General features: G+C 38.8%; 1 protein-coding gene and 1 pseudogene across 5 annotated transcripts in view; both read left to right on the forward strand.

The window, feature by feature from the left end:
* SPAST (spastin) overlaps positions 1 to 27,774 on the forward strand; it is a 61,415-nt gene that overhangs the window by 15,907 nt on the left and 17,734 nt on the right. For 2 of the 5 annotated variants that reach the window (XM_045884356.3, XM_045884357.3), the window contains exons 3-8: positions 230 to 313; positions 6,682 to 6,777; positions 11,361 to 11,548; positions 12,157 to 12,290; positions 12,570 to 12,663; positions 26,037 to 26,111. In XM_045884356.3, the coding sequence (XP_045740312.1) occupies positions 230 to 313; positions 6,682 to 6,777; positions 11,361 to 11,548; positions 12,157 to 12,290; positions 12,570 to 12,663; positions 26,037 to 26,111 (671 nt within the window). The remainder of the gene's footprint in view (positions 1 to 229; positions 314 to 6,681; positions 6,778 to 11,360; positions 11,549 to 12,156; positions 12,291 to 12,569; positions 12,664 to 26,036; positions 26,112 to 27,774) is intronic. The other 3 variants (XM_045884359.3, XM_045884360.3, XM_045884358.3) reach the window with 2 other exon arrangements.
* On the forward strand, positions 21,236 to 23,628 carry LOC123850962 (RNA-binding protein EWS-like; annotated as a pseudogene).

Consider the following 27,774-nt stretch of genomic DNA (forward strand, 5'->3'; position numbering starts at 1 on the left):
CAGGGTTATGAGATCAAGCCCCATGTCGCGCTCTGCACTCAGCAGGGAGTCTGCTTTTCTCCCTCTCCCTCTGCCCCTCCACTCTCTGTCTCTCTCTCAAATAAATAAATGAATCTTAAAAAAAAAACAAAAACTGACTCCCCATGAGATTAGTTGGGATAATATTTTATCTTGAAGTAATATTAGTAGGGAAACATAGATGTTTTAATTTTTTTTCCTATTCTTTCAGGTGAACAGTGTGAAAGAGCTAGACGCCTTCAAGCTAAAATGATGACTAATTTGGGTATGGCCAAGGACCGTTTACAACTTCTAGGTATCAATTAATGAATTGTATAATTTGAATGAGCTGTATTTGAAATGTGTTCAGTGAAACTTTAAATGCAGATGGAAATAGATCAGTAATCTTGAAAATGTGTTCTAGGCTTTTTTTCTAACCTACAGAAAATTTCTAACATATACAAAATAGAGTATAATGGATTAATTATCCATCACTCAGCTGTAATAATTATCAACTCATAGTCAGTCTTGATTTATCTGTACTCAAGGGCTGGCAAATTACAGCCCATGGACTAAACCCAGTTCACTGCCTATTTTTATAAGATGGCACACAGTTACTCATTCCTCTGTTATTGTTTGGATGCTTTCATGCTACGGTGACAGCAGAGTTGAATAGTTGATACAGAGATCATACAGCCCTCAGAGCCTTTTAATATGTAACTTTTAAAAATATTTTAATATTATCTGGCTTTTTACGGAAAGAGTTTGTCAATTCCAATAAATCTCTAACCACTCACCCCCACTCCATATTATGTTGAAACAATTCTTCACATCTTTTTATTTTATTTACAAGTATTTCATATTGTATCTCTAAAAGAAAAAGATGCTTTAAAAATAAAATTACCAAAATACCATTATCACATCTAAAAAATAACCAATAATTTCTTTTAATATTAACAAAAAATTATGGCCAAAGCAATGATCAGTGTCCAAATATAATTTACATATAATGTATAATGTAATATATAACAAATAATGTAATATGGTCAGTATCTCAAAACTTAATAGTTCTTACTATTTTTCTAATAATTTTTTTGCACCAGAATCTCAAGAAGATTCATATGATATGTTTCTTTTAATATACAAGTTCATCTGTTTTTTTTTGTAATTTGTTGATGAACCAGATCTTTGACATGTAGTGGTTTCCTGCAGTCTGTCTTTTGCTCTATGCATCTCCATGATATCTTTTAATATGTTCTTCTGTCCTCCCTGTAAATTGATAGTTGGATATAGAGCCTTGATTGGATTGAAAGGTGATTTTTATTTTTTAATAATAAGACTACTTGATAGGTGGTTGTGTGTTTGTCAGTAGTTCTGACATCTTGCGATGTTAGTAGCAGTTGATGACTGATGCCTAGTGACATAATTCTATCATTCTTTCTGTATTTATCAGCTGGAATCGGTCTATAAAGAGAAACTTTTCATCTTCTATTTGAAGGTATAGGCTTTAAAAATATTTTTTTAGGTAAAGCAACCCAAAAACAAAGTGGAACTAAAACCCACCCTTCTTGGGTGGTTCTCTACTATAACTTGATGTGATAGAAATAGATATTTGGTAAACAGGCAGACCTTATGTATTTATTGCTCTGTGATTTGTGGTAAGTTATTTAGCATGTTTGAGACTTTTTCATCTCATTTATAATATGCTAATAATATTTATTTCACCATATGTGACCATTGAATTATTGAAGGAACCTAATCATAGTAAGTACTCAAAAATGCTGGTTTTTATTCTCCTCCTTACCTGTCTGTAATCACCACCTTGCTTTTATGGAAAAATGTATTTACACACGCATATATAAATATTCATTCATGTATTTACACACACATACATTCATTTATTCATTGATTCATTCATTTATTCATTCTTATATGGTCCATTGTGTTTATAAATTTTTTGCCCCACACTGGTGAAAAGAAATCCTTTAATGTTTTTAGGTGGCTGACAAGGCAGTGTTCCCTGGCTTCTGTGGCTGACAGAGTTTGCCTTCTCACTCCCACATGAAGATTATTACTATATCACATAAAATTAAATATTACATCAGAGGTCATTGTAGTAAAATAATTAATTGTTCTACTCGGTATTTTGTGTGTTTTAGCTGTAATGCCTTTCACTATATGTACATATATATGATCCAGGTTAAGTTTGATTATGGAACATTTTGTAACATGTTTCAAATCGAATAATTAGGAGCTAGTTCTCTTTTGAAGATGTGATATGATAAATTGTTGGAAACATCTCTTTAATTATAGACTTGTCTTTAAATGCAACCTTGTCATTTTTTATTTGTGTTACTAAAGGAGAGGAGAAAAAGAGGGTATATGACATGAAGCTAGGCATTAAAAGAATTGATATTGGGGAATGTCATTATCTGTTGTCATCCTCAAAAGTGCTATGTGCCCATTGAAAGATGTTACTTTAAAAAAGAAGTGGAATAGAAGGCATCAACATATTCCTGTCTTCTGAGAACTCAGAAAGCCTAGAAGCATATATACCAAAGACAGTAAAAGAAGATCTGTGTACAAGTACATAGTAGAACTTATTTGTGTACTGTGTGTTGGTTAAGAAATGGAGTTTTTCAGAGGTGGCATGCCCAATAGTTATCTAATTAGTATGGAGAATCATATTGGGAGTTCCGCATACAGACTGGTTTGAGAGGATGCAGACTGATAAAATGGAAAGAGTTCCTATAAGTTATATATCTTCAAGTTAGTAATCGTAAACCTTCAAGCAAAGCTTAACTGTAAAACCTGGTATAGATAAAAAGATAATTTTGGCATACCTGGAGTTTACCCTTTTATAAAAAAAATAAATAGCTTCATCCAACATCCGTTTATTAAGCCCTTACTCTGGACCAGGTACAGTGCCAAGGATATTAACTAAATTTATTTAGTAATTCAGCAAATAATTTATTGGGTGACTACCATGTTCTAGGCACTTAGGATGTAGACAAGGATTACTCCTTCATAGTTTTTATTCCAGCAGGGAGAAGACTGACAGGAGGGAATAAACATAAATAAGTTATACAGTATGTTGGAAAGTGATAAATACATGAAGAAAAGAACAAGTAAATCGTAGTAATGGGGGTTAGGAGTGGATGGGAGGTGGTTTGGGCTTCTAGTTTTAAGTAGGATGGTCAGATATGTCTCTTTGAAAAGATGACATGAGTTAGCCATGCAGGTTGTCTGGGAGAAGAATGGTCCAGAGAAAAGTAAGAGCCGATGGAAACCCTTAAGAAAACATAACTGGTGTATTTGGAAAAAAGCAAAGAGGCCAGTGTGCCCCAGCAAGGAGAGTATGGTAGAGATGAGGGCAGGGAGGGTTCATTAAAACACACAGGGCCTTATTGGCCACCAGGAAGATTTGAGCTTTTACCATCTGTGAAATGGGGAGCAGTTATAAGGATTTTTAGGAAAGGAATTACATAATCTGACTTAAGTTTTATTTTTTTTTACAGATTTATTTATTTTAGAGAGAGAGGGCAAGGGGAGGGGCAGAGGGAAAGGGAGAGAGGCAGACTCCCGCTGATCACAGAGCCCCCCTGTAGGGCTCGATCCCATGACCCTCAAAGTCATAACCTGAGCCGAAATCAAGAGTTGGCCATCCAACCTACTGAGCCAGCCAGGCACCCCCTGACTTAAATTTTAAAGATCACGTTGATGATAGACTCCCAAGAGTAGAGCCACGGAGAGCAAGTAGGACCACTGTTGAATTACAGTAAGCTAGGAGAAAAATGATGGGAGGCTTGGACCAGGATGATATGAAGAGAAATTGTAACAAGTGGTTGGATTATGATTATATTTGAAGGTTGACCAAATAGATTTACCAATAGATTTGGTATAATGTTCCTCTCTTAAGGCACTCAGGGGAGACAGACACATGAATAGATAAATCTTCATCACTGCAGGATAGAGATAAAATATTTTGTAGGGAGATATACAAATAATTTGTAGGATGATAAAATAGGTGTCTGAGAAATATTCCTGGAAGAAGTGAAACCTAAAAGGGAGATTTAAAAAGATAAAACTTTAAAGAATGTTTGGGAGAAAAGACAGTTCAGGTAAGAAATAGCATGGCAGGTAGGGAAAGGTGCTGGTGCAGAAGTGAATTTGGGATTGCTCAGTATGTATAAGAGATATAGGCAGGGGCGCCTGGGTGGCTCAGATGGTTGGGCGTCTGCCTTCGGCTCAGGTCATGATCCCGGGGTCCTGGGATCGAGCCCCGCATTGGGCTCCCTGCTTGGCGGGGAGCCTGCTTCTCCCTCTCCCTCTACTGTTCCCCCCTGCTTGTGCTCTCTCACTCTCTCTATCAAATAAATAAATAAAATCTTAAAAAAAAAAAAAGATGTAGGCAGATCATGGAGGGCCTTAATACTATATTTGAACATTGATCTGTGGGCAATGGGAAGCTGCTAAAGGTTTTAAACGGAAGAGTTATGTGGCAAGATTTTCCTTTTAAGTAGATGGTTGTGTGGGATTGCATGTGAAGGGATCGAGAAGCAAGGTGGTGGTTTTGTTTTAAATCATTAACGAATCTACAAACATTTAGTGATTGCAAAAGGAAGCATTAAACTAAGTTTACTTTCTTTAACAAAAATCAGTTGGAGCAGGTTCACATTAGCAGTACAACTACTATTGTGTTATATGTGTGTTTCCACACATAGAAATCTAATCCCTACACACCAAAACAACTTTTGTGGCTTTTTATTGCTAGTTATTAGTTATCAAAACCAAGCATTTAGTTTGTTTACTTTCATTATGTAATGAATGTTTATGAGATCTTCTTCTTACATTTCTTTGAAGAGAGTGTTAATTGATAAGGAAGACATTTACAAATCAGGTTTTTTTCCCCCTAATTTATGGCTATTACCAATATAAAAGGTTTCTTTCTCAGTATGGTGAAGAGTATTATCATTGAGAAAAATCAGATGACCTATCTGTTAACTAACAACAACAACAAAAAGCTCCAAGGTATATTGTATCAGCCAGTTCTAGGATACAAAAGCCCTGTTCAGTACTTTGTGCTTTGTGCAAAAAGGGTAGCTGCTATTTAACCTGTCCCAAAGGCATATGTGGCTGTACCATAAACCAAGCATGGCGCCTGCATGTCTGACCTTAGAAATGAAAGTTTAGGAGAGTTAGTATATATGTGCTACATTTTTGCATGTATTCATTGACTTCCCAGTACTGAAGAAAAGAGTCAGTAGACAACTTGGAGTACTGCAACAAAATAAATACAGTAAACATTGGGCTCCTATTATGAATGGGGGCCCAGAACAGATGTTCTATGTATATTATTTAATCCTTGAGACCCTCTTAAAACAGGCTCAAGTAAGTTCATACTAGTAAGTGGTGGAGCAGTGTGTTTGTCAAGTAGCAGTATGGATGACTTGAATGGGGAAAGAGAGCGCAGCAGTAATATAGAGGGGCAAGACAGCTCAAACTGCTACCGTCTTGGGCTTCAGGTGCTAGACATAGAGACCTGGATCTTGAGAGAGGATTTGTTATTTAAAGTGAGGGTAGAGTTGAAATAATCCTCTTAAATCTTTGATTAATTTTAGAAATAGGTAATAAAAGGACATGCTACAACATTTTTAAAGTTTAAGTATGAAAAGTATCCATCCCATATTATGTCCCAGCCACTCATTTCCCCTCCCCAGAGGCAGCTGCTATCTTTCTCTGGTCCTTTTTAGGGATAACCTTCATGTATACAAGCGTGCACATGTGTGTATTTAAATAAATGGTACTGTTCTGCAGCATGCTAAGTCCCCTTTGCTCTGTTGCCTTTATTTTTTGCCTGACATACATTAACATGTAGCTGAATATGGCATTTCTTAGACATTCTTCATAGTTTGCCTCTGTGTCTTTTTTTTTTAAAGATTTTATTTTTATTATTTATTTGACAGAGAGACACAGCGAGAGAGGGAACACAAGCAGGGGGAGTGGGAGAGGGAGAAGCAGGCTCCCCGCAGAGCAGGGAGCCCGATGTGGGACTCGATCCCAGGACCCTGGGATCATGACCTGAGCCGAAGGCAGTCGCTTAACCGACTGAGCCACCCAGGCACCCATCCCTCTTTGTCATTTTTTAAGTGCTGTTTTCCTTTCCTGAAATGTCCTTTTTTTTTATCTTTTCAAATCCTAGCCAACTCAACAGCCCACTTTTTCTATAAAGCCTTTTTAACTGTCTTTCTTTTGTGCTATACAATCTTTTTAAAAAAATATATTTGTGTTGTAAGTGGCCAACCATATTTAATAAGCATCTGGATGATAAAAACCGTATGCATTTTTTTGTCTCCATGCTGTTCGCCCTACATAATGATATGGATATGTTAGATACTCAGAAAATACTTGCTGGTGATAGTAGTGATATGAAACTGCCTCAGGTTACCAAACCTGAATAAAGCATATTTTGAACATAGCCAATCAGTTGTGAATTTCTGTTGCTATTTTAACGTCTGAGTTTTTACTAACTATATTTTTAGGAAAATTTTACATAAATACCAAAACCCTTCATCTTCTAACACCTTGAATTATTTTTTATTTTCACATGGACATCTTATTTTTCCATTGCGTATTTTTTCTTTTTGTTTATTTTGTTCTTTTCTACCCCCCTCTGTTGCATAGAGAAGCTGCAACCAGTTTTGCAATTTTCCAAGTCACAAACGGATGTCTATAATGACAGTACTAACTTGACATGCCGCAACGGACATCTTCAGTCAGGTGGGTTTAGGTTAACTAACATGTAAAATAATAAAGCTTGCATGCAGAGTAGAGTCCTGCGTAACCGGATAATGTTGATTTGATTTTATAAGGGTGGATTTGGTTGGCTTTTGTTTTCACAGGGCTATGTGGAAAATACAGTGTCCCTATCATTCATGGTGTATAAATATATAACAGATAAAACCATTCTCAACATGCTTTATTTGCTTATTTTGCAACCTCCCATTTTTGGGATTATAAAATATAAAGGTTCATTTTTCTAAATTATTAACATATTCTTTTGTTTCTGTTGTATTTTCAGCATTTGTATTTTTTTCATGCATACCTGTACCAAGTTTTTATGAAGTAGTGTTTTTTTAGGGCAGTTTTTTTTTAATTTATTTGATTTTATTTATTTGACAGAGAGAGAGAGGGAGAAAACAAGCAGGGGCAGCAGTGGACAGAGGGAGAGGGAGAAGCAGGCTCCCCGCTGAGCAGGGAGCCCAATGCGGGGCTCGATCCCAGGACCCTGGGATCACGACCTGAGCCGAAGGCAGACACTTAACCAACTGAGCCACCCAGGCATCCCAAGGCAGAAATTTTAATTTCTCCTTGTTATATATCAATTTTAATTGCACAGCAATTTTCATATATACTACAAATGATTGTTTTATCATAGTACCTGTTAGGAAAAATTTGAAGCTGAGTTCACATAAGAGAAACTTTAGAATACTATTTTAGTATATGTGCTGCTGAGTACACATTAGAATACTATTAATTTACTGTGGGTTAAATTTGTTTTCCATGAACTTTTGGGTATCAACTCTTACAGAAGATTACATGCTTTTTTTGTTTTGTTTGGGTTGGGGGCAGGAATCTTCATTTACTAAGTTCTCTGACATCTTGGCTAGTTTTATTTATGATTTTTTCAACCTTAGTTTCATGTTCAGGGCTTAAATTTTATTAAAGTAAATATTGCTTTGTTCAGTTTTTGCTTTGTTCAATAAGAAAAACCTTAGTTTATTTTTTTTAATATTTTATTTATTTATTTGACAGAGAGAGACAGCAAGAGAGGGAATACAAGCAGGGGGAGTGGGAGAGGGAGAAGCAGGCTTCCCGCCGAGCAGGGAGCCCGATGTAGGGCTCGATCCCAGGACCCTGGGATCATGACCTGAGCCGAAGGCAGACGCTTAACGACTGAGCCACCCAGGTGCCCCGAAAAACCTTAGTTTAGATTAAGATACCTGCCTTCTTTATTCATATGTAATAAAAAATTTTCAAGACTTCAGTAGAGTAGAATTATGGTAAGTGGATTTCTATGGACTGGAGACAATAGGTCCTGAAACCTTTCCCTCTGGCTTTACTTCTTAAGAAGTTCTTTGGTTTGGTCTTCCAGTACAGAGCCCCATGTCATTGACTATATTCCTTTTCCCATTCCTTCCTGTACATGATTTAAAACACCATTTCTAGTATAGAAGTAAATATAGCAATAAATATTTTGCCTATTTCTCTTAGCACAGATGTGAGGAGCTGACATTTGCATAAGGAACTTTAAAAAAATTAATAGGGGCGCCTGGCTGGCTCAGTCATTAAGCATCTGCCTTCGGCTCAGGTCATGATCCCAGGGTCCTGGGATCGAGCCCTGCATCGGGCTCCCTGCTCAGCGGGAAGCCTGCTTCTCCCTCTCCCGCTCACCCTGCTTGTGTTCCCTCCCTCCCTGTGTCTGTCAAATAAATAAATAAAATCTTTAAAAAAAAAAAGTAATAATGCACCATATGTAAATAATTTAATTTCCAAGATGTAAAGTTGAAATCTTAATGATCCTAGCAAGGTAAATAGCAAAAATTTCCTAGTCCTGAAGAGCTGGTATGCCTTTCCTTTGTTATCTTGCTTCTCTTCCACTTCATTCCACGTATGAGATCCCATGGTTTTGTTTTGCCAATGCAAAACTTTCTCTTCCTGGGACCTCTGTTAAAAAAATCAACCTCTTACTTTAAATCCCTAGTAATCTGTCTGTTCTATTCTGTTTTCTTCTTGGAGGGGGCATACTGACTGCACAGCTAATTTTTGCAGTACTGGTAACTGATACCCATTGAGCCCTAGTCAGTGAGCTGGCTTACTCAGGCCTGTTTTACTAGTGTTACCCACTTCTGGAATATTCTGTGATATTTCACTTGGATGAGTTACTTCATCTCTCTTAGGAAATAGTTATGCCAAAGTCCACTTACTCCTTCAGTGTGTTATCTACAATGTCCAGTTTTCAACTCAAAATTACTAGACAGGCAAAGAAATAAGAAAGTGTGACCATCATTCAAGAAAAGAATTAGTCATTAGAAGCTGATTCTTGATTGGGCCCAGATGTTGATGTAGCGAAGACTTCAAAACAACTATTATAAATATATTCAAAGAAGTAAAAGAAAATAGGGCATCAGTTAATAAACCTGCAATCTTAGCACATAACATAAACTACACAATAAAAAGAATGGAAATTCTAAAGTTGAAAAGTACAATTGCTGAAATAAAATTTACTAGATAACCTCAACAGCAGATTGGAGATGTCAAATGGAAGCTTCAGTGACCTTGAACCTAGATCAATGGAAATTACTAAATCAGGTGACTCCTGCATTGTTAGAAAGCGGATTAGTGATTGCTTAGGGCCAGGGGCAGTAAGGGATGGAGCACAAATGAATACAAGAAGACTTTTGGCTATGATGGAAACATTTCGTATCTTGATTTTAGTGGCTATTTCATCTTTAAAAACATCTTTATAAACTCATCAAATTGTACATTTTAAATGGATGCAATTTATTATTCATAGATTATACCTTAAAGGGTTGATGAAAAAATAAATACTGAATGGCTTGTAAAGAAAAATAGTATTCTTCTTCTCATCTCTTCCTTCTCTCTTCCTGCCTTCACCACTAGGCCGGCTCCTCATACAATGTCTAACTCTTCCTGCTATTTTTTCTTTTGTTTCCTACTGTATTTCTAGATATTATGCTTATATTGCTACTACTGATTGAACAGTTTTTGATATGTATTTTCTTATTCAGGTGAAAGAAGGTTTAATTCTTATGCCAACATTACCCTTCATCTCCTGATACATAAATATCACTATTTTAGTTACGCTGAAAAATCAAATTTAACATTATTATGACTTAGTATCCAAAACCAAATAGTATATTCTAATAATGCTTCTCTTTTTTGTTTTTCCTTCCCACAGATTCCTTATTTCTTTCTGTTTGCTTTTTAACCAAAAGCCTACTTTAGGAGTTCTTTCAATGAAAGTTTGTAGATAGTGAACTTTCTTAGTCTTTCTAATGTCCAAAATACCCTCGTTCTTACATGACAGGTTACCAGGATATAAAATTGATAAAGGTTAACACTTTTTTCTTCCTACAGCATTTTGAACGTACTCCATTACCCTACTGACTTTTGTTATTTTAATGAAAAATCTCCTATCATTCTCATAGTTCCATGTGGAAATTCCTATTCACTTACAGTCTCAGGACTGTATGTTTACTGTCTGAAGAAATTCTTTTCCACTTTCCTTTTTTTCCTCTGAAATGACTGATCTTTATCTTCAGCCTAGACAGATTTTGCTCTTTTTCATGTCTTTGCTTTTGCTTATTGTTATTCCCTTTTCTAGATTGCTTTCCTGCTTTGTCCTTTAAGGTTGCTATCCATTAGTTCCTTGAACATATGGTTCAGAACTTTACATTTATTTATGGAAAAAAAATCTTGATCACCTTGCTCTACTCTGAAGTTCTCTTCCTTTGAGTTTCCTTAAAACACCTTAAGGGATTTGATGACAAATACAAATATAAGGTTTTTGTCTTTTCTGTAGGCTATTCTAATTTGCTTACTGATTTAACATTTGTTTTTACTGTAAACATTGTTATTAGTAAACTGATGTTTGTTATGGAGTGTATAAAAATATTTGAAGCAGTGAGATTTGAACATTTGAAAGCCTATAATTTATGTAGAAGTGCAATATAGGTAGGTCAGGTAACCTTTTAGGCTTAATTGATGATGTTTCATATGTGTTTATTTACATATATATAGCACATAGAATACTTGGCATATTAAAACCCACATCTTTATACCCTTTAAATTAAAAATTGATTATTTCTAGAAACTCTTTTGGTGGACACAGACTTGGAATTTCATACTATTTTACAATCTTAAAGTTTGGAACCAAGGTAATGCACTGCTTTGCCCCCCAATTCTGTAACAACATAACTCTAATGCATTTACTGCATTTTGTTTCTTGAATATTTGGCAACTTCATTTGGGAATCTTTTTATATCCTCCTCCTGTCCCCGCAAATGAGTATTTCTTCTTATTACAAATACATATTCCTTATAAGAAAATTAGAATATACATCAGGAAAAGGAAAAACTAAATAATCATAATCTTGTCCACCAAGTAATAATCCTGATGAACATTCTAATAGATTTTCTAATTGAAATCTTATTTTGAAATATTGCTAATGTAAAAAAAAAAAGTAGTATTAGCTTAGTTTTACAAATTATATCCATCTTTATTTTATAATGTTTAGCCACAGTTTTCTAACCATGATGATTTTGCTTTTTCCTTGATAGAAAGTGGAGCTGTTCCAAAAAGAAAAGATCCCTTAACACACGCTAGTAATTCACTGCCTCGTTCAAAAACAGTTATGAAGACTGCATCCACAGGTCTGTCAGGCCACCACAGAGCACCTAGCTGTAGTGGCTTATCCATGGTTTCTGGAGTGAGACAGGGACCTGGTCCCGCAGCTGGAACTCATAAGGTATTTGAAGATGGTAACTTTAATTGGTGTGGTTTTGCAAATAGAAGATTTTGAACATGATATGCTTGCTGAAGATTATTACAAGTACTTTATAATATCTTGGAGAATTGATAAGTTTCTACAAAGTTGAATGTAGTTTTCTTTTTTTAAAATCTACAAGGACAACTTGCTATTAAAAAGCAAATCTTATTTTAACTTCCTTTGGACCTAATTAGGTATTTTGTAGTAAGTTTCTTGTCTAGTCTATTTTATATAATGCTTATAATTTTAAAGTTGTTATTTGTTTAAAGTTATGTAAGTGTTTTATAACATTAAACATAGTTTTGTTATAATTCTAACAATCAAAATTACATGACTGTATTATCATAGGGCCTTTTTATTTTATGTTATCTAAATCTCTCTGGATGGAATCCTCTGTAAACCCACTTCATGCCAAATGTAGTTTTATAGTGAATACCATTTTACCTTGGAGTAAACATACAGTTTTGGCTTTTTTATATCCTTTTCCCTATTTTTGAACTTTTAATTCTGTGAACCTTAAGGTTAACTCACTTATGAAAAGTGTTAGTTAGGTTGTATTTTTACATTACAATTTTGTGTCCTTTAAGAGTACACCAAAAACAAATAGAACAAATAAACCTTCTACCCCTACAACTGCTGCTCGTAAAAAGAAAGACTTGAAGAATTTTAGGAATGTGGACAGCAACCTTGCCAACCTTATAATGAACGAAATTGTGGACAAGTAAGTTTTGCCATCTGAAGGGTTTTATTTAATAGTATTTAGTTTTGAATTTATCTATACAATATATCATGAATAAAATAGATAATACCTTGTTTAATATACCTATTTAATCTTTATGATGGTTTTCAGTTACTGTAAATGTAGAAAGCCATTGTTTTACTGATTTAATTATAATTTCACATTTAACATAAAATAATTTTATTTCATAGAGTTTAGACTTCATATTATAATAACTGAAGCATATTTTGTTGTGGAGCTAACTGAAATTCTATTTCTTAGTGGAACAGCTGTTAAATTTGATGATATAGCTGGGCAAGAGTTAGCAAAACAGGCCTTGCAAGAAATTGTTATTCTTCCTTCTCTGAGGCCTGAGGTAAGTGCTTTATATTATCATTTTCCTCTAACATCATTCATTACTGAATCGATATTAGCAGTAAAGAAATGTGTGAGCTATGCTAGAATGATTAGTTCATATAACAGATTTGATGTTTTTAAAAAGAAAAAGACATTAGTAACTGATGTTGGCTGGTTATTAATAGGAGAGGAGAATGACTATAAAGGTTCCTAATAACCAATCCATTTTTAACATTTAGAGGGAAAAGTAGGTAACAGAAAATAATTTTTATATCAAGGTGTAAGAGGGATTTAAAATCAAGAGAAATCATACTGGAGAAAAGAGAAGTTAAGATAAAATTATTAAGTTTAAGTTTGAAGACTTTTCTTTTAATCAGAGTATAGTTGAAATACAATGTTATATGAGTTTCAGGTGTGCAACATAGTGATTTGACAATTCTGTACATTAAGCTATGCTCACTATGATAAGTATAGTTACCATCTGTCACTATACAATGTTATTGCAATATTATTGACTCTAGATCCCATGCTGTACTTTTCATCCCCATGACTTATTTATTTTCTAACTGGAAGCTTGTACCTCTTAATTCCTTTCACCTATTTTGCTTATCCCCTTAACTCCTTCCCCTCTGGCAACCACCAGTTTGCTCTGTTTTTATGGTTATGTTTCTGTTTTGTTTGTTCTCGTCATAACAACAAGAACAACAGAATGGTAATTATGTGAGGTGAAGGTTGTGTTAACCTTATTGTGATGAATATTATGCAAGTTATGTGTGTATCAAATCATATTGTACACGTTAAAATGACACAATGTTATGTCAATTATATCTCAATAAAACTGGAAATTTTTAAAAACCAAAAAATGTTGCAGTAGTCAGGAAAATGTGTCTTTGGTGAAAGAATAGACAAATAGATCAATAGAACATAATAGAGAGCCCAGAAATACAGAGATACAAATACCAGCAATTGACAAAGGCACAAAAGCAATCTGATGGAGAAAGGATAGTATTTTCCACAAATGGTGCTGGAACAACTAGACATCCATGTGCAAAAAAATTCTAGACATGTACTTCACACCTTTCACAAAAGATAATTCAAAATTAGTCACAGACCTAAATGTAAAAGGCTAACTATAAAACTCCTGCAAGGCGGAGCAAGATGGCGGAGGAGTAGGAGACCTGGATTTCATCTGGTCTCAGGATTCAGCTGGATAGGGATCAAAACATTCTGAACACCTACGAACTCAACAGGAGATCGAAGAAAAGAATAGCAAAAACTCTCTGAACAGAAAAGCGACCACTTTCTGGAAGGTAGGACGTGCGGAGAAGTGAATCCGAGGCAATATTTGGGAGGATAGACGGCGGGGGAGGGGCCTCCGTCGGCCACTTCTGGCAAGTGATAGAGCCGCAGAGCACAAAATCGGAACTTTTAGAAGTTGGCTCCGCTGAGGGACGCCGCTCCAGTGGCTAAGCGGGGGGTGGAACCCTCGTGGGACAGTGTGGTCTCAGGACCCTCGGGGTCACAGAAAGACCGGGGGTGCCTGAGTGCGGCAGAGCTCCCAGGTATCGGAGCAGGGAAGCCAGCTGCAGAGACGGCGCCGAGGCGCGGGCTCTCAGCTCGGGGTTGCCATAAACCGTGATCCGCAGCACAGTCGGGCCACTGCTCTTCCAGCAGGGACCCAACAAGCGGCAGATCCGGGGAGACTCCCCTTCCTCCCCCGGGAGGAGCGGCATGGGAGCACACCGCAGGGATCTGCTGGGTTTGGAGACTCCACACGGGGTTGGGCGCCCGAGATAGAAATGCTCGGTCACAGGCCGGGTGAGCACGGAGTGCGGCCGGAGACCGGGGAGACGGGAGTGACTGATGGCTTTTCTCTGGGGGCGCAGTGAGGAGGGGGGCCCCGAGTTCTCGACTCCTCCGGCTCCTCCAGGGCGGGGATTGGGAGGCCACCATTTTCACTCTCAGCCTCCGAAGTTGTACGGAAAGCTTGCAGGGAACAAAAGCTCCTGAGAGCAAAACCGAGCAGATTACTTAGCCTGGACCGGGCAAGGGCGGGGCAATTCCACCTCCGGCAAAGACATTTGGGAACCACGGCAACAGGCCCCTCCCCCAGAAGATCAGCGAGAACAGCCGGCCAAGACCAAGTTTACCGATCAATGAGAACGGCAGAACTCCAGCGCTAGGGGAATACTGCACATAGAATTCGTGGCTTTTTTTACCATGATTCTTTTGTCTTTCAAAGTTAATTTTTTTTTTAACCGTCTTTTTTTTTTAAATTTTTCTTTCTCCCTTTTTCAACCAACATCTTATCCATCCCTTTTTTAAAAAACATTTTTATTTTTCATTTTTAGAGTCATATTCTATCCCTTCATAATAGTTACTCTTATTTTTGGCATATATATATATATATATCTATATATCTATATATATATATATATCTATATATATATATAATGTTCTCTCTTTAAAATTTTGAGATTGTTTCTTCTAACAGATCAAAATATACCCTAAATCTCTAGTGTATGGTTTTGTTCTACTCTCCTGCCTGATCACATTCTCTCCCTTTTTTTTTCTTTCTTTCTTTTTTTTAAATCCTCTTTTCTTTTTTCAAACAACTTCTTATACCTTTTATAAAAGTTTTTTATACTTTTCATCTTTACAGTCATATTCCATCCCTTCATCATATCAACCCTTATTTTTGTACATATATAAGTTTTTCTTTCTTTAAAATTGTGGGAGGCACTATCTTCCAACAGACCAAAATACCCCCAAAATCTGGTGTGTGGCACTGATCTATGTACCAGCCTGATCATATTTGATCATCTTCTGTTTTTTTGTTTTGTTCGGGTTTTTTTTGTTTTTATCTTTCTCTTTTTCTTTTCTTTTTTTTTTTTTTGCTATTTCTTTTTTCTTTCTTTCCCTTCCTTTTTCCCCCGGCTTCAGGTCTTTTCTGATTTGTTTAGAGTATATTTTCTGGGGACGTTGTCACCCTGTTAGCATTTTGTTCTCTCTATTCTCCTCTGGACAAAATGACAAGACGGAAAAAATCACCTCAACAAAAAGAACAAGAGGTAGTACCGACTGCCAGGGACCTACTCAATACGGACATTAGTACGATGTCAGATCTAGAGTTCAGAATCATCACTTTAAAGATACTAGCTGGGCTTGAAAAAAGCATGGAACTTATTAGAGAAACGCTTTCTGGAGAATTAAAACAACTAAAATCTAACCAAGTCGAAATCGAAAAAGCTATTAATGAGGTGCAATCAAAAATGGGGGCGCTAACTCCTAGGATAAATGAGGCAGAAGAAAGAATCAGTGATATAGAAGACCAAATGATGGAAAGTAAAGAAGCTGAGAAAAAGAGAGATAAACAACTACTGGATCACGGGGGCAGAATTCGAGAGCTAAGCAATATCATGAGATGAAACAACATTAGAATAATTGGGATCCCAGAAGAAGAAGAAAGAGAGAAGGGCAGAAGGTATAATGGAGCAAATTATAGCAGAGAACTTCCCTAATTTGGGGAAGGAAACAGGAATCAAAATCCAGGAGGCACAGAGAACCCCTCTCAAAATCAATAAAAATAGGTCAACACCCCAACATCTAATAGTATAACTTATAAGTCTCAGAGACAAAGAGAAAATCCTGAAAGCAGCTCAGGAGAAGAGATGTAACCTACAATGGTAGAAACATGTGCTCGCTTCGGCAGCACATATACAATGGTAGAAACATTAGATTGGCAACAGACCTATCTACAGAGACCTGGCAGGCCAGAAAGGACTGGCATGATATATTCAGAGCACTAAACGAGAAAAATATGCAGCCAAGAATACTCTATCCAGCTAGGCTGTCATTGAAAATAGAAGGATAGATAAAAAGCTTCCAGGACAAACAAAAACTAAAGGAATTTGCAAATACGAAACCAGCCCTACAAGAAATCTTGAAAGGGGTCCTCTAAGCAAAGAGAGAGCCTAAAAACAACATAGACCAGAAAGGAACACAGACAATATACAGTAACAGTCACCTTACAGGCAATACAATGGCACTAAATTCCTATCTTTCAATAGTTACCCTGAATGGAAATGGGCTAAATGCCCCAATCAAAAGACACAGGCTATCAGATTGGATTAAAAAACAAGACCCATCGATATGCTGTCTGCAAGAGACTCATTTTAGACCCAAAGACACCCCCAGATTGAAAGTAAGGGGTGGAAAACCATTTACCATGCTAATGGACACCAAAAGAAAGCTGGGGTGGCAATCCTTATATCAGACAAATTAGATTTTAAATCAAAGACTGTAGTAAGAGATGAGGAAGGACACTATATCATACTTAAAGGGTCTATCCAACAAAAAGATCTAACAATTGTAAATATCTATGCCCCTAACATGGGGGCAGCCAATTATATAAGGCAATTAATAACAAAAGCAAAGAAACACATTGACAACAATACAACAATAGTGGGGGACATTAACACCCCCCACACTGAAATGGACTGATCATCTAAGCAAAAGATCAACAAGGAAATAAAGACTTTAAATGACACACTAGACCAAATGGACTTCACAGACATATTCAGAACATTCCATCCCAAAGCAACAGAATACACATTCTTCTCTAGTGCCCATGGAACATTCTCCAGAACAGATCACATCCTAGGTCATAAATCAGGTCTCAACTGGTACCAAAAGATTGGGATCATTCCTTGCCTATTTTCAGACCACAATGCTTTGAAACTAGAACTCAATCACAAGAGGAAAGTCGGAAAGAACTCAAATACATGGAGGCTAAAGAGCATCCTATTAAAGAATGAATGGGTCAACCAGGAAATTAAAGAAGAATTAAAAAAATTCATGGAAACCAATGAAAATGAAAACACAACTGTTCAAAACCTTTGGGATGTAGCAAAAGCAGTCCTAAGAGGCAAGTATATAGCAATACAAGCCTTTCTCAAGAAACAAGAAAGGTCTCAAGTACACAACCTAACCCTACACCTAAAGGAGCTGGAGAGAGAACAGCAAATAAAGCCTAAACCCAGCAGGAGAAGAGAAATAATAAAGATCAGAGCAGAAATCAATGAAATAGAAACCAAAAGAACAGTAGAACTAGATCAATGAAACTAATTCTTTGAAAGAATTAACAAGATTGATAAACCCCTGGGCAGACTTATCAAAAAGAAAAGAGAAATGACCCAAATCAACAAAATCATGAATGAAAGAGGAGAGATCACAACCAACACCAAAGAAATACAAACAATTATAAGAACATATTATGAGCAACTCTATGCCAGCAAATTAGATAACCTGGAAGAAATGGATGCATTCCTAGAGATGTATCAACTACCAAAACTGAACCAGGAAGAAATAGAAAACCTGAACAGACCTATAACTACTAAGGAAATTGAAGCAGTCATCAAAAATCTCGCAACAAACAAAAGCCCAGGGCCAGATGGCTTCCCAGGGGAATTCTACCAAACATTTAAAGAAGAATTAATGGGACGCCTGGGTGGCTCAGTCGGTTAAGCGGCTGCCTTCGGCCCAGGTCATGATCCCAGGGTCCTGGGATCGAGTCCCACATCGGGCTCCTTGCTCAGCAGGGAACCTGCTTCTCCCTCTCTCTCCCTCTGCTTGTGCTCTCTCTGTCAAATAAATAAAATCTTTAAAAAAAAAAAATAAATAAAAATAAATAAAGAAGAATTAATGCTTACTCTTTTGAAACTGTTCCAAAAAATAGAAATGGAAGGAAAACTTCCAAACTCGTTTTATGAGGCCACCATTACCTTGATCCCCAAACCAGACAAAGACCCCATCAAAAAGAATTACAGACCAATATCCTTGATGAACAGGAATGCAAAAATTCTCACCAAAATACTAGCCAATAGGATCCAACAGTAGTACATTAAAAGGATTATTCACCACGACCAAGTGGGATTTATCCCTGGGCTGCAAGGTTGGTTCAACATCCGCAAATCAATCAACATGATACAATACATTAACAAAAGAAAGAACAAGAATCATGATCCTCTCAATAGATGCAGAAAAAGCATTTGACAAAGTACAGCATCCTTTCTTGATCAAAACTGTTCAGAGTATAGGGATCGAGGGTACATACCTCAATGTCATAAAAGCCATCCATGAAAAACCTATAGCGAATATCATTCTCAATGGGGAAAAACTGAGAGCTTTCCCCCTAAGGTCAGGAACGTGGCAGGGATGTCCACTATCACCACTGCTATTCAACATAGTATTAGAAGTCCTAGCCACAGCAATCAGACAACATAAAGAAATCAAAGGCATCCACATCGGCAAAGAGGAAGTCAAACTCTCACTCTTTGCAGATGTTATGATCCTTTATGTGGAAAACCCAAAAGACTCCACCCCAAAACTGCTAGAACTCATACAGGAGTTCAGTAAAGTGGCAGGATATAAAATCAATGCACAGAAGTCAGTGGCATTCCTATACACCAACAACAAGACAGAAGAAAGAGAAATTAAGGAGTCGATCCCATTTACAATTGTACCCAAAACCATAAGATACCTGGGAATAAATCTAACCAAATAGGCAAAGAATCTGTACTCAAAAAACTATAAAATACTCATGAAAGAAATTGAGGAAGACACAAAGAAATGGAAAAACGTTCCGTGCTCATGGATTGGAAGAACAAATATTGTGAAGATGTCAATGCTACCTAGAGCAATCTACACATTCAATGCAATCCCCATCAAAATACCATCCACTTTTTTCAAAGAAATGGAACAAATAATCCTAAAATTTGTATGGAACCAGAAAAGACCCCGAATAGCCAGAGGAATGTTGAAAAAGCAAAGCAAAGCAAAGCAAAGCCGGCGGCATCACAATTCTGGACTTCCAGCTCTATTACAAAGCTGTCATCATCAAGACAGTATGGTACTGGCATAAAAACAGACACATAGATCAATGGAACAGAATAGAGAGCCCAGAAATGGACCCTCAACTTTACGGTCTACTTATCTTTGACAAAGCAGGAAGGAATGTCCGATGGGAAAAAGACAGTCTCTTCAACAAACGGTGTTGGGAAAATTGGACAGTCACATGCAGAAGAATGAAACTGGACCATTTCCTTACATCACACACAAAAATAGACTCCAAATGGTTGAAAGACCTCAATGTGAGACAGGAGTCCATCAAAATCCTAAAGGAGAACACAGGCAGCAACCTCTTCGACCTCAGCCGCAGCAACTTTTTCTTAGAAACATCGCCAAAGGCAAGGGAAGCAAGGGTAAAAATGAACTATTGGGACTTCATCAAGATAAAAAGCTTTTGCACGGGGCCCCTGGGTGGCTCAGTCGTTGAGCGTCTGCCTTCGGCTCAGGTCGTGATCCCGGGGTCCTGGGATCGAGCCCCGCTTCAGGCTCCCTGCTCGGCGGGAGGCCTTCTTCTCCCTCTCCTGCTTCCCCTGCTTGTGTTCCCTCTCTCACTGTGTCTCTCTCTGTCAAATAAATAAATAAAATCTTAAAAAAAAAAAAAAGCTTTTGCACAGCAAAAGAGTCAACAAAACCAAAAGACAACCGACAGAATGGGAGAAAATATTTGCAAATGACATATCAGATAAAGGGCTAGTGTCCAAAATCTATAAAGAGCTTGTCAAACTCAACACCCAAAGAACAAATAATCCAATCAAGAAATGGGCAGAAGACATGAACAGACATTTTTCCAAAGAAGACCTCCAAATGGCCAACAGACACATGAAAAAGTGCTCAACATCACTCGGCATCAGGGTAATCCAAATCAAAACCTCAATGAGATACCACCTCACACCAGTCAGAATGGCTAAAATTAACAAGTCAGGAAACGACAGATGTGGGCGGGGACGCGGAGAAAGGGGACCCCTCCTACACTGTTGGTGGGAATGCAAGCTGGTGCAACCACTCTGGAAAACAGTATGGACGTTCCTCAAAAAGTTGAAGATAGAGCTAGCATATGATCCAGCAATTGCACTACTGGGTATTTACCCCAAAGATACAAAGGTAGGGATCCGAAGGGGTACGTGCATCCCGATGTTTATAGCAGCAATGTCCACAATAGCCAAACTGTGGAAAGAGCCAAGATGTCCATCGACAGATGAATGGATAAAGAAGAGGTGGTATATATGTACAATGGAATATTATGCAGCCATCAAAAGGAATGAGATCTTGCCATTTGCAACGTCGTGGATGGAACTGGAGGGTATTATGCTGAGCGAAATAAGTCAATCAGAGAAAGACATGTATCATATGATCTCACTGATATGAGGAATTCTTAACCTCAGGAAACAAACTGAGGGTTGCTGGAGTGGGGGTTGGGGGGGAGGGATGGGATGGCTGGGTGATAGACACTGGGGAGGGTATGTGCTATGGTGAGCATTGTGAATCATGCAAGACTGTTGAATCACAGATCTGTACCTCTGAAACAAATAATACATTATATGTTAAGAAAAAAAAAGAAGAAGATAGCAGGAGGGGAAGAATGAAGGGGGGAAATCGGAGGGGGAGACGAACCATGAGAGATGATAGACTCTGAAAAACAAACTGAGGGTTCTAGAGGGGAGGGGGGTGGGAGAATGGGTTATCCTGGTAATGGGTATTAAAGAGGGCACGTTCTGCATGGAGCACTGGGTGTTATACACAAACAATGAATCATGGAACACTACATCAAAAACTAATGATGTGATATGGTGATTAACATAACAATAAAAATTTAAAAAAAAATCTGAAGGCAATAAAAAAAAAAAAACTCCTGCAAGATAGCATAGGAGAAAGTCTAGGTGATCTTTGGTGTGAGGATGGCTTATTAGATACACCACCAAAAACATGATCCTTGAAAGAAAAAATTGTTAAGTTGAACTTCATGAAAATTAAAAACTTTTCTGTGAAAGACATTGTTAAGAGAATGAGAAGACAAGCCACAGACAAGGAGGAAATCTTTGTAAAACATTATTTGATAAAGGACTAGTATCCAAAACTATACAGAGTACTTTTAAAAACTGAATAAGAAATCAAATGACCCGAGGGGGACACGTTGACAGAACGAGAAGGAAGGAGAGAAAATGGCGTCCACGGATTACAGTACCTACAGCCAAGCGGCAGCCCAGCCGGGCTACAGTGCGTACACTGCCCAGCCCACTCAAGGATATGCACAGACCACCCAGGCATATGGGCATCAAAGTTACGGCACCTATGGACAGCCCACTGATGTCAGCTATACCCAGGCTCAGACCACTGTGACCTGTGGGCAGACCACCTATGCAACTTCTTATGGACAGCCTCCCGCTGGTTATACTACTCCAGCTGCTCCCCAGGCATACAGTCAGCCTGTCCAGGGGGACGGCACTGGTGCTCACGATACCACCACTGCTACGGTCACTACCACCTAGGACTCCTATGCAGCTCAGTCTGCTTATGGCCCTCAGCCTGCTTACCCAGCCTATGGGCAGCCGCCAGCAGCCACCGCACCTGCAAGACCACAGGATGGTAGCAAACCCTCTGAGACTAGTCAACCTCAGTCTAGCACGGAGGGTTACAACCAGCCCAGCCTAGGATATGGACAGAGTAACTACAGTTATCCCCAGGTACCTGGGAGCTACCCCATGCAGCCAGTCACAGCACCACCATCTTATCCTCCTACCAGCTACTCCCCTACGCAGCCGACTAGTTAGGATCAGAGCAGTTACTCTCAGCAGAACACCTATGGGCAGCCGAGCAGCTATGGACAACAGAGTAGCTATGGTCAACAAAGCAGCTATGGGCAGCAGCCGCCCACTAGTTATCCCCCCCAAACTGGATCCTACAGCCAGGCTCCACGTCAGTATAGCCAACACAGCAGCAGCTATGGGCAGCAGAGTTCATTCCGACAGGACCACCCCAGTAGCATGGGTGTGTATGGGCAGGAGTCTGGAGGATTTTCCAGACCAGGAGAGAACCGGAGCATGAGTGGCCCTGATAACCAGGGCAGGGGAAGAGGGGGGTTGATCATGGAGGCATGAGCAGAGGTGGGCAGGGAGGAGGATGAGGTAGAATGGGCACTGGAGAGCGAGGTGGCTTCAGTAAGCCTGGTGGACCCATGGACAAAGGACCAGATCTTGGTCTGGGCCCACTTGTAGATCCAGATGAAGACTCTGACAACAGTGCAATTTATATGCAAGGCTTAAATGACAATGTAACTCTAGATGATCTGGCAGACTTCTTTAAGCAGTGTGGAGTTGTTAAGATGAAGAAGAGAACCAGACAATCCATGATCCATATCTACTTGGACAAGGAAACAGGAAAGCCCAAAGGTGATGCTACAGTGTCCTATGAAGACCCACCAACTGCCAAGGCTGCTGTGGAGTGGTTTGATGGAAAAGATTTTCAAGAGAGTAAACTTAAGGTTTCTCTTGCTCGGAAGAAGCCTCTGATGAACAGCATGCGGGGTGGTATGCCTCCGTGAGGGCAGAGGGATGCTGCCACCACTTCGTGGAGGTCCAGGGGGCCCAGGAGGTCCTGGGGGCCACACGGGTTGCATGGGAGGCTGTGGAGGAGACAGAGGTAGCTTTCCCCCAAGGGGGCCCTGGGGTTCCCCAGGGAACCCATCTGGAGGAGGAAACGTCCAGCACCGAGCTGGAGACTGGCAGTGCCCCAGTCTGGGGTGTGGAAACCAGAACTTTGCCTGGAGAACAGAATGCAACCAGTGTAAGGCCTCAAACCATGAAGGCTTGCTTCCATCACCCATTCCACCCCTGGCGGTGACCGTGGCAGAGGCAGCCCTGGTGGCATGCAGGGCCGGAAGAGGCGGCCTCATGGACCATGGTGGTCCCTGTGGGATGTTCAGAGGTGGCCGCAGTGGAGACGGGGGGCGTCCGTGGTGGCCGGGGCATAGACCGAGGTGGCTTTGGTGGAGGAAGACAGGGCAGCCTTGGTGGGCCCGCTGGACCTTTTTTTTTTAAAGATTTTATCTATTTATTTGACAGAGACACAGCAAGAGAGGGAACACAAGCAGGGCTAGTGGGAGAGGGAGAAGCAGGCCTCCCGCAGAGGAGGGAGCCTGTTGAGGGGCTTGATCCCAGGACCCTGGGATCAAGACCTGAGCCGAAGGCAGACGCTTAACGACTGAGCCACCCAGGCGCCCCAAGGACCTTTGATGGAACAGATGGGAGGAAGAAGAGGCGGGCGCGGAGGACCTGGAAAAATGGATAAAGGCGAGCACCGTCAGGAACTCAGAGACCGGCCCTACTAGATGCAGAGACCCCACAGAGCTGCATTGACTACCAGATTTATTTTTTAAACCAGAAAATGTTTTAAATTTATAATCCCATATTTAGAATGTTGGCCACAACATTATGATTGTTCCTTGTCTGTACTTTAGTATTTTTTTTTAAGATTTTATTTATTTATTTGACAGAGAGAGGCACAGCGAGAGAGGGAACACAAGCAGGGGGAGTGGGAGAGGGAGAAGCAGGCTTCCTGCTGAGCAGGGAGCCCGATGCGGGGCTTGATCCCAGGACCCTGGGCTCATGACCTGAGCTGAAGGCAGACGCTTAACGACTGAGCCACCCAGGTGCCCCTGTACTTTAGTATTTTTCACCATTTGTGAAGAAACATCAAAACAAGTTAAATGGTAAAAAAAAAAAAAGAAAGAAAGAAAGAAAGAAAACAACCCAATTAAAATGTGGGCAGAAGATCTGAACAGATACCTTACTAAAGAAGATACACAGATGACAAGCATTTGAAAAAATGATGCTCAGCATCATTTATCTTTAGGGAATTGCAAGTTAAACAACAGTAAGATTCCACCACACACTTACTAAAATGGCTAAAATCCAAAACACAGCACCAAATGCTGGTGAGGATGTGGAGCAACGGGGACTAATTACTGAGGGAAAGGCAATATGCTACAGCTGCTTTAGAAGACAGTTTGACACTTTCTTAAAAAATTAAACATACTCTTACCATGCTACCCAGCAATTGTGCTCCTTAATATTTACCAAAATGAGTAAAAATGTAACCCCATATAAAAAAAACCTACACACAGATGTTTATAGCAACTTTATTTGTAATTTCCCGATCTTGGAAGCCGAGATACTCTTCAATAGATAAATGGATAAACTTGGTATATCTATATACTGAAATGCTATTCAGCACTAAAAAAAAAATGAGCTATCAAGCCTTAGAGATGTACAGAGGAACCTTAAATGCATGTTGTTAAAGAAGCCAATCTGCAAGAACTAATACTGTACGATCCCAACTATATGACATTCTGGAATAGCAAAACTGTGGAGAAAGTAAAAAGATTAGTGGTTCCCACATGGGGAAGAAGGAGGGATGAATAGATGGAGCACAGGGGATTCTTTAGGGCAGTAAAACTATTCTGTATGATTCTGTAATGATGGGTACATGACACAAATTGTGAACCCTAATGAAAACTATTAATAATATCAATATTGGTTTATCAATTGTAATAAATGTACCACACTAAGGTAAGATGTTAATATTGAAGGTAAGGAGTTATGTGGGAACTCTGTACTTTCCATTCAATCATCTGTAAATCTGAAACCATTCAAAAAATATATTTTTAAAAAGTTGAATATCAGCCATTTCATATGGTTCAACTTAAAAGTACATACACCTTCACTATTAAGCAAAGTGTTATCAGTTCGTGCTTCACTCTTGATTCCCTGCCATGCCTGGTGTCTCTGAGTCTGGAGACTCTGGTTTAATTTCTCTAAAGAACAAAACTTCTGCTTCCTTTGTTTGTGGAAGAGGAGTACTTGCCTGAGTGATCTTGGTTTAGGGGACAGCACATGAGTTCAGTTATTCCTCATATAAACTTTCAACCACTTTCTGTGTTTTGGCTGCCTGCCTTCCTGCTGCTTTCTCTGATACATCATGCCTCCACGTCCGGAGCTTTTGCAGGATTTTTGTTCACATCCGCTTGCTGTTTGTATCCTACGTATCCCTTCACAAGCATTGCTTGGGTTTTAGCTCCCTCAGATCCACTAAATAATTTACCACACTTTGTTAGTTCTCCCTCTACAAAAATTTACTGTGTCTTCTGTTGTCTCCTTTCTTATTCTTTTTATTTTGAAGATTTATATTTTCTTTATTCATTTACTATTATTTTGGTGAGATTTCCAAAGGAAGTAGAGAAGCATACCTATGTTCAGTATGTCTTGTTTAACTAATTTGCTTTCATTTTCAGTGAGATTTTTTAAAATTTTTTTCTTCTGTTTTTAATAACTACAGCAATTTATTGATTACATGTTCTCTTTAGAGCTCTGACAAGTTCTGTTTGGGAGGATGCTACAGAAGAATGGTGCTTTTAGATGACACTACTTAAAATCTCTGGAAAAAAATGTCTCCAGAATCATAGTGGTAAACTAAACTATATGTTTTTAGTTGTTCACAGGACTTAGAGCTCCTGCCAGAGGATTGTTACTCTTTGGTCCACCTGGAAATGGGAAAACAATGCTGGTAAGAATTCTTTAAAATTTGAATAATCTTTTTTTTTTTTTTTTTTTAAGATTTTATTTATGGGGCGCCTGAGTGGCTCATTTGTTAAGCGTCTGCCTTCAGCTCAGGTCATGATCCCAGGGTACTGGGATCGAGCCCTGTGTCGGGCTCCCTGCTCTGAGGGAACCCTGCTTCTCCCTCTCCTGCTCCCCCTGCTCGTGTTCCCTCTCTCACTGTGTCTCTCTCTGTCAAATAAATAAATAAAATCTTCAACAACAAAAAAAGATTTTGGGGCGCCTGGGTGGCTCGGTTGTTAAGCGTCTGCCTTCGGCTCAGGTCATGATCCCGGGGTCCTGGGATCGAGCCCCGCATCGGGCTCTCTGCTCAGCGGGAAGCCTGCTTCTCCCTCTCCCACTCCCCCTGCTTGTGTTCCCTCTCTCGTCTCTCGGTCAAATAAACAAATAAAAATCTTAAAAAAAAAAAAAAAAAGATTTTATTTATTTGAGGATGCCTGGGTGGCTCAGTCGGTTGGGCATCTGCCTTCAGCTCAGGTCATAATCCCAGGGTGCTGGGATCAAGGCCCACATTGGGCTCCCTGCTCAGCGGGGAGCCTGCTTCTCCCTCTGCCCCTCTCCCCTGCTCATGCTCTCTCTCTCTCTCTCTCATCTCTATAATAAATAAATAAAGTCTTTTAAAAAATTTAAAAAATAAAAAATAAAAGATTTTATTTATTTGAGACGGAGAGCAAGCACAAGTGGGGAGGCAGGAGAGGCAGGAGAGGGAGAAGCCAACTCCCCTCTGAGCAGGGAGCCCAACGCAGAACTCTATCCCAGAACCCGGGGATCATGACCCAAGTTGAAGGCAGATGCTTAACTGACTGAGCCACCCAGGCGCCCATTGAATGTTTAGATAATTAGAAATAGGAATATGAAAATAATTTTACTATGAAAAATAGTAATATAAAAAAAGAAACTTTACATTGTCCCTGAGTTGATTATTTTTATGATTTGCTTTTTGCTATAATACACTTAAGTTTTAAAACATGTTTTCAATGATGAAATAGATGGAAAACCAAATATGTTATCTTCAGTAGTATGTTTTGGGCTGGTTAAATTTAACAGTGTATTTTTCATTATTTACCCAAGTTAAATAATATTTTTACCTCAGAAGAGCTTACCTTACTATATGGGGTATCTTTCTAACACTTGTTTTTGTTGTTGTTGTTGTTTTTACTATCTTAATAGCTTTATTTAAATAATCACATAATATACTTTTTTTCTTTCCTTTTTTATTGACGTATAATTGACATATAACAGATTTTTTTTCAATATCCTTTTACCCAAGTTTTTACTGGGATCTGGATACCTCTTTCTCCTGCATAGCTCTTCTAGAGGGGAAAAGTAAAGAAGAAAAGTCTTTAGCTGTTTCTCTCTCTCCAAACGAGTTATCTTTCTATAATTAAAAGAGAGTAACTCCCTTTTTTTAACCTCTCCTTATCTATTCCCCCTTAGAAAAAATAAAGTGAATAGAAAGAAGCAAAGCTCTTCCTAGACCTTTTTCTCTTTGCTGAGAAGGAAACACACTGATTGCCACATGTCAGGAACTGTGTCATACTTTATATTTTTGGAAAATCTTTGCTAGTGTTTAAATTGATCAAAAGTGGGACGCCTGGGTGGCTCAGTCG

The sequence above is a fragment of the Mirounga angustirostris genome, unplaced genomic scaffold (genome assembly GCF_029215605.1).
Source record: "Mirounga angustirostris isolate CCGP_5_RB_7025 unplaced genomic scaffold, mMirAng1.0.hap1 SCAF_10, whole genome shotgun sequence".
In the NCBI taxonomy this organism is placed as follows: domain Eukaryota; kingdom Metazoa; phylum Chordata; class Mammalia; order Carnivora; family Phocidae; genus Mirounga; species Mirounga angustirostris.